We start from the raw sequence: 15,649 nt of genomic DNA, 5'->3' as shown, positions 1-15,649 counted from the left end.
GTAGTTCCCTGGGCCATGGCATTTTTGACAGTTTCTAAGCAGAATATGGGGCCTGGATTAGTAATTTACAGTAACACTTTGAATAGAAATGAGCGGTTACCTCCACAGCTCTGGGTCTACTTAATTTATGCCTACATGTTGGAGAGTATTGTTAATCCAAGGGGGTGTTGACCTTAACTTGAATTATCACTAACCATCTTGCATTCCACTCTGTGAATTTTCTCTGGAGGCATATTATCTTACCCTACCCCGATAGCACAAATATAGAGTCCCAGAATTCTGCATGAAAATGTCAGAAAAAGCAATGACTGGAAGGAGGAAGAAAGGCAAAACTCACCATTTTTCTCTAGTACTGATCCTTAATAGCTTCTATCTCTCCCTCTATTGAAAAGATATGCATCACATTTCTATCTTTTTTTTTTCTTTTCAACAAAAGGCAGAAAGTTCACTCCTTATGGCTTATTTTCACAGTTTCCACCCTAACATACAGTCTTTGGACACTTCTCAAGACTGTTTAATATTTTAGTTCATGGGGATAGATTTATGTTGATTTTATTTTAACTTAAAGATTGTTTCTGGTCTCACGATCCTGCAGACTAAGCTCCCTTGGGCAGGAATTGCATTTATTATATATTGTACTTTCCCAAGCACTTATTACATGCTCTTCACCCAGTAAGTGCTTAATAATAATAATAATAATAATTATGGTATTTGTTAAGCGCTTACTATGTGCCAAGCACTGTTCTAAGCGCTGGGGTGGATACAAGGTGATCAGGTTGTCCCAGGTGGGGCTCACAGACTTAATACCCATTTTACAGATGAGGTAATTGAGGCACAGAGAAGTTAAGTGATTTGCCCAGAGTCACACAGCTGATAAGTGGCGGAGCTGGGATCAGACCTCATGACCTCTGACTCCCAAACCTGTGCTCTTTCCACTAAGCCATGCTGCTTCTCAGTATCACTGAATGATTAATCAGGGCACAAAACATGCTGAAAGTTTGACTTTATATATTTGAACTCTGTTCCTTCCCCCTACCTGTAATTTACTTCAGTGTCTGACTCCCCAACTAGCTGTAAAATCCTTGAGAGCAGAGATTGCATCTAGCTATCACATTCTTCCAAATCCCAACTACAGCGTTCTGCACAGAGTTTGCACTCAATACATACTACTGGCTGGTCAGTAACTTCATGGGGAACAAAATGAAGCGGAAATGCCCAATAAATCAAGCAATGGTATTTGAGTGCTCAATATGTGCAGAGTACTGTACTATACATTTGGAAAAATACATCAGAGTTGGTAGAAATCTACATCCTCTATAAAAAAAAATGGAATCAGCTTAGGCCTAATGTGGATATTTTGAGAGTACAGGTTAAGAGGGTTTTTTTAGTCGCTTCACAGAGTTTTCCCTTAAAGTACACCAACAAATGATCCTTCAAACAGTCCAACTTTAAGGCAATCCAAGCCGGCTCCTTGGAAGAAAACTTCAATTCCCCTCTCCTTCCATTAACAAGATAGTAGAAATTACCTTTCATCTTTCAGCCACAGTTCATCCATCTTTTCCTGCCATTTTTCAGGCGGTGCTTCCAGCCAGGCATTGAAATATCTCACAATTCCTGGATGCTCAAGCTTAGCTAAAGCTTTAACTTCTCGCATCACCTTCTCGCGGGCCAAATCCCTGGATTTAAAACCATAAAGCATTAAGATGTCTATTTTGAGAAACAATCTTGAGCAATGAAACTTTGTGCAATTCAGAACTCCCACTTCCCCCAAGTCAGACTATACAGGCGGGTGTAATGAAATGCTCTACGCTGTCTCCCAAATTACAAGCGGTAAGGTAAACCAAAACATCTCTCTTGCCCTCCACCACCCACTGAAAAGGATTCTCATCCACTTTTCACTAGTCAATACGAGAAAGCAATCAGGAAGGAGGTAGATACTGAGAGATATTGATAGCTAAACCAAACTTCTCAGTTCTCTCTGCTGTAAAATGGGGATTCATTCATTCAATTGTATTTACTGAGTGCTTACTGTGTGTAGAGCACTGTACTAAGTGCTTGGGAAGTACAAGTTGGCAACATATAGAGACGGTCCCTACCCAACAACGGGGGGATTAATTCTGTGAGCCGCATGGGGACAGGGACTGTGTCCAAACGAATAGCTTGTAACTACCCCAGCACTTTGTACAGTGTCTGGCACATTGTCTTTAACAAATACTATTAAAAAAATAAGAAAAATATTTAAACAGCATTATATAAACGTGTCTTTATTTTAAGAGCCACTCAATTATAGAATCATAAAGTAAACATCAACCCCACAAAGGTAAGTTTCAACACCTAAAAGCTTCTGCATAACCAAAAGGGAAGACAACTGCTCCATAAATTCATTCTCAAGCCAACAGTCTTTCTTGTTTACAGGTCTGGGTAAATATGTGGGGTAAAACAGAGAACTCTAAATATTTGGGGTTCTGGCAAGAGTTGACTAGGGGAAGAAGGTGCTACAGGACCCTTCACTTATCTCTATTTAGCCTAGATGATTAAACAAGTCTCTTGTTGGCCTGCCTGCTTTTGTCCTATATAGATTTCCAGAGGCAGCATCTCCCGTCCATCACTTAAGGAAGTGCTGGGTCCACTACAGTTCATTCTGCACAGGAAGTGAGCAACTTCACCTGACCACTATGACTGGAAGGGGAGAGAATGACAAAGAGCTCGAGCCGAGCGGCTAAGCAAAAGGAGTAAGGAAGATGGCAAGGTGGAAGAAATAGGCAAAGCAGATTAATAGGCAAGAAGAAAGGAAATTCAAGGACACAGAGTTTCCGCTTCTAGTCAGGGCCTAGGAAATTGATTTTTAAACCCTCGAACTTGGGCACTCTGGTTAGGTTGATCCTTGGTAAATCCCTGCCCCGGGAACAGCAACCGGAATTCCACAGTCCCCAGGAAAGCACAGGATTAGTCATTCAGTCCATTGAAATTATTGATTGCTTACTGTGTGCACAGCACTGTACTAAGAGCTTGGGAAAGTACGACATAATACAACAGACACTTTCCCTGCCCACAACGAGCTTACAGTCTACTTTGTCTCTACAAATGTGAAAGCTAGTTATTAGGGGTTTACCTTGTGTAAACTTCACCTGGTGGTGAAAATCCATGAGAACCCCCTAAACTTGGTGGAACAGGGAAGGAAGAGGAGACTCATGGGGAGGGGCAGTTCTTCCCCTGCCCACAGACTGCCCCTGCCTGGAACAAACTGCCTTCAAGGGCAATCTGCCATGCTCTCATTCCAAATGTGATATGTGATTAGGATGCAATTACCTTGGGAAATTAGGAAATACAGTAGGAAAAAGGCATCACTTTAAGACACGACGGTTTCCTGGCACCCAAATCCCTTACACAAAAACTTTAAGAAAAGAGGCTCTTCTCCTTAATAGCATTTAGCACCCAGTGGGTGTTCAAGTATTAATTCATATGCAGATAACAGCTAGCTCCAAAGGTGACCAGAAGAATCTAGTCTGATAAATTTATTTGGCATTGATTCGTAAATGCTCGGGGTGATTTTCTACAACTCTCCAAAGCCACCATGCATCACCTATTGGGGAGACGGATCCTCTTGATGGCATAATTGCAGTCATCTACTTTGTTTCTAGCTTCGAAGACCACTCCAAACCCTCCGCGGCCCATGCACTGGATTGGTTCAAAATCCGTTAAGTATCTAAAATAAAAGTTTGCCAGACATTTTTAATCAATTGTTAATGGCTCAATTAGATCAAGTGACCTCTCATTATTACCCCCTTTCCCATCAGGAAGTACTGCAGATTGTCCAAAAGGACCTCCTTTCAAATTTAGTAGAACTTGAGGGTGTGTGTGGGTTAAATAATGAATAATAATTAAAGACACCCAAAAGTGAAGGAGAAAATTGAAACCACCTTCATTAAGTTCCTGGGGGGTAAGGAAGCAGACTGCCCAGGGGAACACAGCCAATCAACAGCTGTTCGCCTCATTGCGCTACTTGCTTCTGCTCAGCCTTGAAAAACAAGAGGCTAGGATAATGCACAAACCGGATACTTAGCTAAATCCCACAGAATGACTCCTAATTAAACATGTACTTCACTGGCCTTTTTTGCCCCCAAAACATTAGCAGACTGCATCCTAGTTTTTCTTACTGCTTTCTCCATTTTCTAAAATGGGATTCTTCTCAGCCATGTGGCTTTTTTCATTTCCTATGCATAGAAATAGGTGAAGTATGTACCAGTAAGGTCTATACACCAACCAAAAGTCTTCCCTCCCATTTAACACAATGATCAACATAAAGTGAATCTATATAAATGACTATGCTCACATAAGCTTTGTTTCAGAGGAACAAAAAACCCACAAGACAAATTCTGTCTCCATATCTTTTCAAATACAAGTTATAAAAGATATTTGCCAAAATGTCCAAGACCGGCTCTTACCTTGACACATATCCAGAGGTCTTAACGTCACTCCAGCTACTGTCGCTAATTTCACAACTTATGGAATCATATTTATTATCAGTCTGACACTGGGTTTCAGATTCTTTCCGCTGCTGCTTTGGATTACAAAACAATCAATCAATCCTACCTAGTGAGTGCTTACTGCATACTAAGTGCTTGGGAGAAAAACAACAGGTCCTTACTTCTATAAAGCCCAGATGAAACTAGCTGATACTCTTAGATTATAAAAAAATGTATAGCAGTAAAGCTACACTTGTAGAAAAGCTTATACTTTTCCTATGGTTACTACTGTAGAAACCCTACATGGGTTTCCACTGCTCACAAAGACCTACCAGTTATTGGAAGATATTCAAAGATCACACTTCTGAATCTACTTCCTTTCCTCATGCCATTTCATTTGTGCTTGATTTCTCAATCTTGACTTTTTTGGATGAGAAACGTCTTCCAGGAGAACTAGCCCTATCATCATGCTTCTATAATCTCACTTACAGCTAGCATCTGATTAGTACATATCAAAGCCAAAGGTTTCTAACAGTATAAAAACCAGAATTTTGTTCTGGCCTTGATAGCCTCCACAAGCTAACAATACACATGCATCTGCATTCAAAAGATAGTAGAAGAGTTGTTTTTCTCTGCTACAATTTACTTTTCAACAGGTCAGTAATTTTTGAGACATACTTACCCTGTGAGGATTAGGATGGAAGAGTCGGCGCACGATGAAAGTCGTTGCTATGATGCAAAACAGAATGGTGCCAGCTATTTCCTTCCACCAGTGTAGCAGGAGGACAGGATCCTTTTTACGCACATTTTTGTTGTAGTTCATGTTGTCAACAAACCTAACTGTGATCTGTGTGCTCCGCTTGCTCCTCTCCCTCTTGTAGTATGGTAAATAATAACCGTTATCTTTAAAAACAGAAATTCTTCATAAGTTTGTTTATAAAGCTCAAGATGCAAGGACAGGCCTATTTCAGAGTTAAATATCAACTCCCCCCCCTTCCTCCTATGACCTCTGCCCTCCAATTTCCTTCTCCTTTCAGATCCCTTATTCTTGGGCTAGTCCGCATATTCTCTTGTTACAAATTTCAGACCTGCCTGAATTACGTAGCCCAGTTCTTATTTTAAAAGAACCCAATAGAGTTCGCCTTTATTCTGCTTCGCCAATGTGTCTCTTATTTTCTTCCACTCTTTCATGTGCACAAATCAACTGAGTGACTGAAATTAATTTCTCTTCTTCCCTTTGATTCCTATAGCTCTTCTTTCACCCGACCTCAATGAGGAACATACTATGGTCTCCTTATCTACGTGGCAAGGTTTAAAGGGTACCCTCCCTTAAATCAAAGGAGCCCCTCCTTATTCCACATCTTTTCCTAACTTGTATTTCTTTGCTGCTTGAAGTTTTTCCCTCTACAGTTCAACCACTTCATGGAGCTTCCATACACCATCTCCCAAAACAAAATTTCTCTGGAGTCTTCTAGTTCATTCGGATCTTCCCTAACACTAACCCAAACCTTGAGCTTGCTCTTCTAAGCTCTTGTCAAAGGTGAACTGAGTTTTTTTCTAGAGATTTCAAGAGTTTTTTTCCTCTTACTTTATCCCTACTTGCAACCTCCATCCCCAAGATCTTCATGTCCAGATATTTTCTTCAACTACTCCAATGATTTGCCTCCCTTTTCAGAATGGTGAGTTTTCCTGACTAAATCTCCAAATCTCTACGCTCTTTGACCTCTCTACCAGGTTCCCAGCTCTTAAGCATATAAAATTCAAACTGCCTCAGGCAACACAGACTTCATTCTGCTTTCTACTCTGGACTCCCAATCATCTTCACTTTCTGAATAAGGACATACCTATTAGAAATAAAATATTCATTTATACTAATGTCTCATTTCATTTCTAGAGGAAATTTCTGAGGAATTTTCATTCCACTAATTCTAAACAAGAATACTCACCATATGGATACTGCAAAATTGAGAGGGCACCATTGCTGTACTCTTCATGAGAAAACTTGTCATTGCTAAGACATTTGTCAAATTCATCAGAGCCCACCAAAACAGGAGTCCTGGAAGGAGAATCTTCAGGCAGAAGGAAAAATGTTTAATCCAGATCTTAATAAACCTCTCATATTTATATACCTCACTTATTTTGAGGTAGCATAATGCTCTGCATATAGTATGTGTTCAATACCATTGATTGATAGATAGGCTGAACATTCTATTACAGTAGTTAAGGGAACATAGCTAATTATTACAAAACTATTATTACATTTTTTGAACCATCATTCCCAAAACAAAACAAAAAACCTTAAGCAACAGTTGTTGTTGTTCTAAGATCTAAAACACCTACTTCCAAGAATCACTGTGGCTTAGTAGATAGAGCACGGGCCTCGGACTCAGAAGGACCTATGTTCTATTCCCAACTGTGCCACTTCTCTGCTGTGTGACCTCAGGCAAATCACTTAATTTCTCTACACCTCAGTTCCCTCATCTGCAAAATGGGGATTAAGACTTTGAGCCCTCTGTGGGACGGACTGTTGACCAATCTGATTATCTTCTTTTTACCCCAGTAGTTACAGCAGTGCCTGGCACAAAGTTAAGTGCTTAACAAATACCACGGTTATTATTATTAATCTCATAGTGACACACCAAAGAAGCATTTCTATTAAATCAAATCCTGAAGTACTATGCCCAGAGATGTTCTGAAATTTACAATTTACAATGGCAAAGTAGATGATCACCACAGAGCCACAAGAGCCTAGACCTTTTAGAATGTAATTCAAACATCTGGATTGTACTTACGAATTAAAGGCTTCCACTTGATGGTGGGCAAAGGAATGATCGAATTTTCATTATTGATAGATTCCAAAGCCTTCGGGTTGGTGGGAAATTTTTCGGAAATCCTGACTGATGACTGCAGGTACAGCTGGCCTCTGTACATTCCTGAAGAACAAACCAATTAATCAATCAATCAGTGGTATCTGAGTGTTTACTGTGTGCAGGGCACTGTAGTAAGTGCTTGGGAGACTACAATACAACAGAGTTGATGGACATGATCCCTGCCCATAAAATAGGAGGAAAAATGCTTAGAAATGTGTCCCTAAACTAACATTCTGAATGTCATTCCTTCAGAGGAGGATTAATTTTCAGCCACTTTTTCATGTCCCACCTTTCTGAATCCTCTTCAAAGAAACACCACTGTCTGCAGAACAGTGGGTGGATGGGTTCATGGACAGGTGCACTAACCTGAGCAATGTGCATATCTGCAGGATGGGGAGAGTATCTTCATTCATTCAATCGCATTTACTGAGTGCTTTTTTACTGTATGCAGAGCACAGTACTAAGCGCTGGGAAAGTACAATTCAGCAACAATGAGAGGCAATCCCTGCCCGCAATGGGCTCCCAGTCTAGAAGGGGGGAGACAGACATCAAAACAAGTTAATAGGCATCAATATAAATAGAATTATAAATATATACACATCTTTAATAAAATAAATAGAATAGTCACTAAGGGTATACATGACAGATGTGCACAGGCTCCTACAGGTCACCGACAATGATGGTGTGGTGGAGTTCAGGGCTGAACTGGCCCGCCAGGATTGATCTGGACAATCAGACCTCTAGACTGAAAGTTTGCAGTGGGCAGGGAACGTTGTCTACTAACTCTGTTCATTCATTCACTCATTCAATCATATTTCTTGAGTACTTACTGTGGGCAAAGCACTGTACTAAGCATTTGGGAGAGTACAATATAACTTTAAAACAGACACACTCCCAGCCCACAATGAGCTCACAGTCTAGAAGGGGAGACAGGCATTTATATATGTAAACATAGCAGAGCTATAGCCAGGGGGTTGCTAAATTCCAAACTCTGAGGCCATGATTCTGGCCGCCTCTGGCATGCATTAAGAGCTTTCTCTATATGCACATGATGAGTTTGAAAGGGAAATGATACTGTGAGCAGCTATTACCGCTAAAGCTAGAGTTCTCTGTGCAGCCACATAAATTCCCTCTGTCCAGGTGCAAATTTTAGGGCAAATTATAAGCTACGAAATGTGTGTTGGGGTTGGGGGAGTCCAGGAATACAAATTCCTCAGCACACAGAGAAGAGGAATGCTTAGGGCTGGGTTGTGATAAACGGCACCTGAGTCAGCAGTACACTTGTGCTTTAAAAGAAACACAGGGCAAACCACCCTGATAAAGAATCATCTGGGGTTAAAACATTTTCAATCCGCCTTTTTTTTTTTTAAAAAAAAAAAAGGTAGTTTAAGTTTGATGTCATCATCATCACAGCATCGTTTCTACTTTACTGACTGGAAAACTGGACGTGAATGAGTATGGTACTCGGAAGTGCTACACATACAACTGAACTGACGTGAGAATCTGTGAGAGGAGGAGCAAAGTCTCCTGGCCATCTACCCACTAGGCCGAGCACAGGATCCCTCACCTAAATAGACACTAGACTCCGTGGCTCCTCTGGCAGCTTCCACAATGTCCTCTTCATCGTCTAGGATTCCGCTGTCCGATGCGTAACTTGTATCATCGAAAAGACTGATCGGAATGACTTTCCCATCTTTAACCAGCCAGGCAGACGCAATTGGCGTGCAAAACTGAAACAAAAATATTAAGAGTAGCCCTAATGCTTACAATCCAAGTTTTGTTCTTAATAAGACCAACCCATGGAAATCCATTCCTGAATTAATGGTTCTTATTGAGCGCTTATTATGTGTAGGACACTATACTAAGCACTTGGGAATGAAATTACCAATTAATGCCTCAATTTACAGAGAGGTCCTAGGAATCAGATTTTCCTGGTGGCCTTTCAGGAATACATGTTATTTTATCTAAACATTAAAAGAATCATCTATTAAAATTCTAAATGCAACATGTCCTCTTTAGTACCTGGTATTCCCATTCCAGATGACCTCCCTTCTTATTAAAAGCCATAATCTTCCAGTCGGCAACTGAGACCTTTATCACCGTGTCCTTCATGACGGCTTCTTGTTCTTCCACGTCGGAAATTATTGTAGACTCCTCTTTGTTTACACCAGATTTAAAATTACTTTCAAGAAATCCGGCTCGTGTTTCCACATCTGATACATATCGCAGCTCAAAGTGGCCAACACTGAAATTCCACCTAAAATTGGGAGGCACGAGTTTAAATAATCACATTGAAATGACCTACGCAACACGAAGCCAAAAATCATACATCTGTCCACCTGTACATTTAAAGAACTGAATTAATACCATCATCATTATTCAGTGCTTAGAACAGTGCTTGGCACACAGTAAGTGCTTAGCAAATACCATTATTATCATTAACAAATACCATTATTATTATTATTATTATTAACAGGAGAACTGAGGCCCAAAGAAGTGACTTTCCCAAGGTCACTCAGCAGGCACTTGGCAGAGGCAGAATTAGAATCCAGGTTGGTGCTCTTTACACCAAGCCACGCTGCTTAATCTATTTTTCTAATCCTGGCTCCCGCACGTGTCTGCTGTGTGACCTTGGGAGGTCACTTCACTTCTCTGGGCCTTGGTTCCCTCATCTGTAAAATGGGGATTGAGACTGCGGGCCCCACGTGGGACAACCTGATCACCTTGATATCTACCCCAGCGCTTGGGACAGTGCTGGGCATGTAGTAAGCGCTTAACAAATACGACCATTATTAATTATTATTATATTTTTCCCCGCTTAACAAATACAACCATTATTAATTATTATTATTATTATTTTTCCCTCATCAAGAGGCACCGGCAGGACTCCCCCCTCTCCCCTTCCTCCCCGCCTTACCTCCTTCCCCTCCCCACAGCACCTGCATATATGTATATATGTTTGTACATATTTATTACTCTATTTATTTTACTTGTACATATTTACTATTCTATTTTATTTTGTTAATACATTTTGTTTTGTTGTCTGTCTCCCCCTTCTAGCTTGTGAGCCCGCTGTTGGGTAGGGACCGTCTCTATATGTTGCCAACGTGTACTTCCCAAGTGCTTAGTACAGTGCTCCGCACACAGTAAGAGCTCAATAAATACGATTGAATGAATGAATGAATTATTATTATTGTAATGAAATTTCTATAATCAACCAAAAAATTTTGTAATTCAGGCTGATAGTGAGTTTCACTAGAGGGCGCTTAAATACTTGATCTTTTTGCCCAGAATTACACTTAACTGGGGTTAAGAGACCCTGACTTACTTCACTGTCATCATGTTGAATTAAATGTTCCTTTCCTCTGTCCTCTCCCCAGTTTTTACTTTCCTCCACTTTATCCACCCACCCCAGCCTTCACCAGTCCCTTAGAACAGTGCCCAGCGTTTAGAACAGTGCTTGGCACATAGTAAGCGCTTAACAAATACCATCATCATCCCCTTACATTGAAGGCTTGGCCTGGTGGAAAAAGTACAGTCATGAGAACCGGAAGACCTGGGTTCGAAGAACCCGGCTCTGCCACTTGCCTGTTATGTGACCTTGGGTAAGTCACTTCACTGCTCCGTGCCTCAGTTTCCTCAACTGCAAAATGGAGATTCACTACCCTCCTACGTAGACTGTGAGCCCCACGTGGGACAGAGACTGCGCTCAGCCTTATTAACTTAGAACAGTGCTTGTCGCATAGTAAGAACTTAAACTACCTTTAAAAAAAAAAAAGGCAGATTGAAAATGTTTTAACCCCAGATGATTCTTTATCAGGGTGGTTTACCCTGTGTTTCTTTTAAAGCACAAGTGCACTGCTGACTCAGGTGCCATTGATCAGAACCCAGCCCAAATAGATTTTCATGACAAAGATGAGATTTTTCTTTCATCGGGTTATAAATCCAGAAAGGCACAGAACAAGATCAGTGATTCAGTAAGGCCTTGTAAGAGAACACATTGACAGAGCAGCGCTTTTCCACTTGGATTAAGGAGTGGCAGGGGGCTAGGCAACTAAATCTTTTCAGACAAAAGATGGTTAATAGAAACCACTATTATCTTCTCTTTAAGCCTTAAGTTGTCTCCATTTTAAGAGGTTTTCCTTGATCTATCAGGTAACTTAAAACTGCACTGAGTCATAAGTCATTTCCTGAAAAGGATCATTAGGAAAAAGAATGCCACTAAAAGGTTCTCTTGGCCAGCCCTGAAAACATCTAAAACCAACAGTACTCAAGCCCACACTCTCATTAAAAACAATACATCTTAATTACAATTTTGTTGCCTTTGTAGAAAATGATTGCTGCATAAGCATATGAGATAACTGAAATCACATTAGCTAGTTATGGGCAGGGAACGTGACCGCTAATTCTGTTGTATTGTACTCTCCCAGGGGCTCAGTACAGTGCTCTACACATAGCAAGCATTCAATACGATTGATTGATATTTCTACTGTCCAGCTGAAGTCCAAAATGCTACCACACATTGAGATGAGTTTTAAAATTACACAATTGGTTAAAATCAGGGGTAAAACAAAGGCATGCTAAAATCATTGGGAAACCTTAAAACAGTAAAAGTGCTGGTTGCTAATTAGAAACACATGATAAAAGAAAATATATTTCATCTAAATTCCATGTATAGCAATGTCAAATAAGAATGCCTCCTAGGCAGAAACTTTCAAATCTTCTCAAGTTGAAAATGAATGTTTCACTGTTTGCTTTAAGAGCTTTTCCTGATATAAGAAAGGCTACCGTTTGCATAGAGTGAGCCTTGAAAATTTTAAGAAAGGGTCAGTAGTATTTATTGAGCACCTACTGTATGCAAAGCACTGTACTAAGGACTTGAAACATTCCCTGTCCACATGAGCTTACAGTCTAGATGGTAGGCAAGGTCTAATTTAAATGGCATTGGGTTGTATTTTAATTTCCGGGAGGCGTCTTCTTGCCTATCAGAATTTGGGGCTCTGACAAGGGACTAAAGAGAAACATGACAACCAATGCTTTAAGGTCCCTGAAAAATTTGGGACCATTTCCACCAGCATGGAACTTTTCATCCAAGTTTTAGAGACCACTCTAAGTAAATTAGCACACTAAAACTAAGGAACCCAATCTTCAAGATGAAAAAACAACAACTTTGGTCCTTCAGTGAAGTTCTAAATAAATGAAAAAAGCACACAAGTCATCATCGACTTTAACAGAGCATTTACTTTTCATTGCCGCTGCGGGGTCCAACAGCTCTGACCGTCTTTTGTGTTCGATGAAGGAGGAGAATATCTTCCTGTTCTATTTCATCATCATCCCAACGGCGACAACCCATTGCTGAACAAATATAACGCACCTGAGCAGCGAAAAAAACCCACCATTGATATAGTCACATTCAAAGGAGATAAAGTCAAGAATCCAAGAAATAATATCTGACCCTCACTTTGAGAACTAACAAAGAAAGGAGAAATTTAGGAAGCATCACAAGGCAAGGGCTTCCTTCCAGCAAGATGGATCAATTAGATTTCTGGTTCCTAAGGGAAGTAGAAGCACTATTCCCCAAGTTACTTAAAACCATGTAAAGTACCGGAAAAACACATCACATGTGACTCATTCTACTAAGGCCCCCAAGGAACAGATTGATTTCTTCATGCTTTCGCTCTTTTAATTTATAAGATTCTAAGTGGAAAATAGGGGCTGGACCAGATGACCTCTTAGCTCTGACCTCATTATTTCCTTTCCAAATGAGTAAGACAAATAATTTCAACTCATTACAGTGGAAGTTTAGTACTGAAAAATTATTTTCCCATATTCAATAAAGGGAAAAAGATTCTCCACAGATCCTCAATTGAAAGCATCAGAAAATAAAATATACAAACAAGGACCAACAAGAGTTGGAGTTGGATCATCTCCATTTCTGCTTCCTGTTTTACTGGGGGGAGAAAACAGGGATGTGGTGCAGGTAATGGGAGACTGGGAGTAATTCTGCTACCAGACTACTGTTCTCCAAACTGTAATGTGGCTCAGGTCCTAAAAAAGAAGTCAAAAGGACCCAGAATCACCAGGGTAAAATACAATTCACCCATTCAGGTTAGTTTTAGTTGCAATCCAAATCTAACTATAGCACATTAAGTGACCAAACTGCCTGTTAAGAAGGAAGAAAGAAAGGAAGAAAGGGTTTTTTGGTACATTTTGTTTAGTCAACAACTAATGTTCTGCGTCTGTGGCCTTCCTTCCAAACTCCTCTTTCCATCTACTTCTTTTTCTAACTCCAAAAGACAGATTCCATGGCTTTACTTACCTTGCCACTATATGCACTTAGGCCATAGGTAGTAAGAGATTTTCCTCCAACCAAAACAACATCATCTCCAAATTTATAAGATGACTCAAGCAGAGATTCAACCGTAAAAGGAACCGCTTCCATGCTCTCCCGATCCCGGTCCCACTGGAAGAGGTCTCCATCCAAGGAAGGAATAATCACTTTATTCCCAAACACCTAAAAATGTAAACCATTTTTGATAAGCATACAGGTTAAAAAAACCCACTTGAGGGTCACTAGTTATGAACAAAAGCATATTTAGGGACATGAGGAATAACGGTTTAAGAATTTCAAACATTAATGAAACTTAAAAATTAAAGATGCCACAAGTAAAACCACCCAAACATGAGTTAAGGGTTAATATTTTAATTAAAAATGTATGAAGAGGTTTAATGACTTTGTTTAAGGAGTGCGTCTGCTTTCTTCAGCTGCTGATTTTGACAAATTTTTCTACCATCTACACCCTTAGTCACAGGTAAGCTATTCAAATGAAAGGAAAATAATATGCAAGTACAGTCCCTGCTCAGTTTGCATGTTAAGAACTTGTATTTTTACTTAAAATGTAGTCTAAAATCCATCACTACTATCCTTAAAAGTTGTCTGCTGTGTGGTCTTGGGAAACTCACTTCACTTCTCTGTGCTTCAGTTCTCTCATCTATAAAATGGAGATTAAGATTGTGAGCCCCACGTGGGACAAGGACTGTGTCCAACTCAATTTGCTCGTTTCTACCCCAGAACTAAGTACAGTGCCTGGCATATTGTAAGTACTTAAGTTCCACAATTATTATTATATAATTTCAATCGCACTTATTGGGGTACATACTGTGTGCAGAGCACTGAACTAAGCACTTGGGAAAGTACAATACGAAACAGTTGGTAAACACACTCCCTACTCACAACAAGAATTCATTTTACAAAAGCACAGAGGTAAATTCACTCCCTACTCGCAACGAGAATTCATTTTACAGAAGCACAGACATTCTAAGAAGAAGTTGCAGCGGTTCTGCTTTATTCCTCCATTGGGCTTGTCGAGATTTTCTTAAACGGGGCAATTCTGTCTGCCCAAAAATGTTTAAACACTGAGGGAAAAGTCATTAAAAGTTCTTCGTTAGCATGACCTAGTGGGAAGATGATGGGACTGGGAGGCAGGAGACCTGGATTATAAATCCTGGCTCTGCCACCACCTGCTGCGCGCCCTTGGGGAAGTCACTTAACTTCTCTGTGCCTCAGTTTCCTTATCTGTTAAATGGGGTTATAATACCTGTTCTCCCTGTCCCGCTTAGAATGTGAACCCCATATGGGAAAGGGGCTTTGTCTCATTAGATTGTGCTGTACTATTCCAGCACATAGTACAGTCTTGGCACATAGCACTTAAACAACGCATTAGTAATATTTCTTAGTTTTTCCCAATTTAAAGGGGGAAACCATTAATTTTACTGACATTTGCCTTCCGTTTCTAAATTGGGAAAAGCGCCAAAACAAGACTTCATCAATAAACTGAAAGCCTCATGAATCCGCCAATCTAATATATCTAGCTACTTGAGAGAGAGCGTGCTTTAGCTACAGATTGGGGATAGTTGATGCAGAAAACGGTGACTCCACTTTACTCTCATAATCCACAATTACTAAGGGGAAAATGTGATTTTGGCAGACATCTTCGTAACAGAATTAACACTTGTGGGAAACGGGACAGCAATCTCTGGTTCGTGGAACACTCATGATCAACTCACTCTTAAATGCTTAATATGTACTAGGTGTCAATAAAAAAAAAAACCATCCCTGTCCTTCCAGTAATGTAAGCTGCTCTACTTGGCAAATTAGGCCTGTGCCGCTAATGAAATAACTCACATGAAGTAACCACAAGAGAGGAAGGGAAAGTGAAAAAGCTACAGCAAGGCAGAGCACTGGACTGACTTGCCTTCTTGAAGTTTTGCCTAGAAACCACTGCCACTGGAAGATGACCTCTAATGGGTTAA

At 40.3% G+C, this 15,649-nt stretch overlaps 1 protein-coding gene across 1 annotated transcript in view; it reads right to left on the bottom strand.

Annotated features, from left to right (window-relative positions):
* The window catches only part of EIF2AK3 (eukaryotic translation initiation factor 2 alpha kinase 3), a 52,394-nt gene that overhangs the window by 12,805 nt on the left and 23,940 nt on the right, over positions 1 to 15,649 (bottom strand). The window contains exons 3-12 of the mRNA XM_038751955.1: positions 13,656 to 13,850; positions 12,580 to 12,710; positions 9,359 to 9,593; positions 8,904 to 9,066; positions 7,259 to 7,399; positions 6,413 to 6,535; positions 5,149 to 5,369; positions 4,446 to 4,561; positions 3,584 to 3,706; positions 1,527 to 1,676 (exon numbers count right to left, since the gene is read on the bottom strand). Of these exons, the coding sequence (XP_038607883.1) occupies positions 1,527 to 1,676; positions 3,584 to 3,706; positions 4,446 to 4,561; positions 5,149 to 5,369; positions 6,413 to 6,535; positions 7,259 to 7,399; positions 8,904 to 9,066; positions 9,359 to 9,593; positions 12,580 to 12,710; positions 13,656 to 13,850 (1,598 nt within the window). The remainder of the gene's footprint in view (positions 1 to 1,526; positions 1,677 to 3,583; positions 3,707 to 4,445; positions 4,562 to 5,148; positions 5,370 to 6,412; positions 6,536 to 7,258; positions 7,400 to 8,903; positions 9,067 to 9,358; positions 9,594 to 12,579; positions 12,711 to 13,655; positions 13,851 to 15,649) is intronic.

Source organism: Tachyglossus aculeatus, chromosome 10, assembly GCF_015852505.1.
Source record: "Tachyglossus aculeatus isolate mTacAcu1 chromosome 10, mTacAcu1.pri, whole genome shotgun sequence".
Lineage (NCBI taxonomy): Eukaryota > Metazoa > Chordata > Mammalia > Monotremata > Tachyglossidae > Tachyglossus > Tachyglossus aculeatus.
This window is presented reverse-complemented; position numbering and strand designations above follow the sequence as displayed.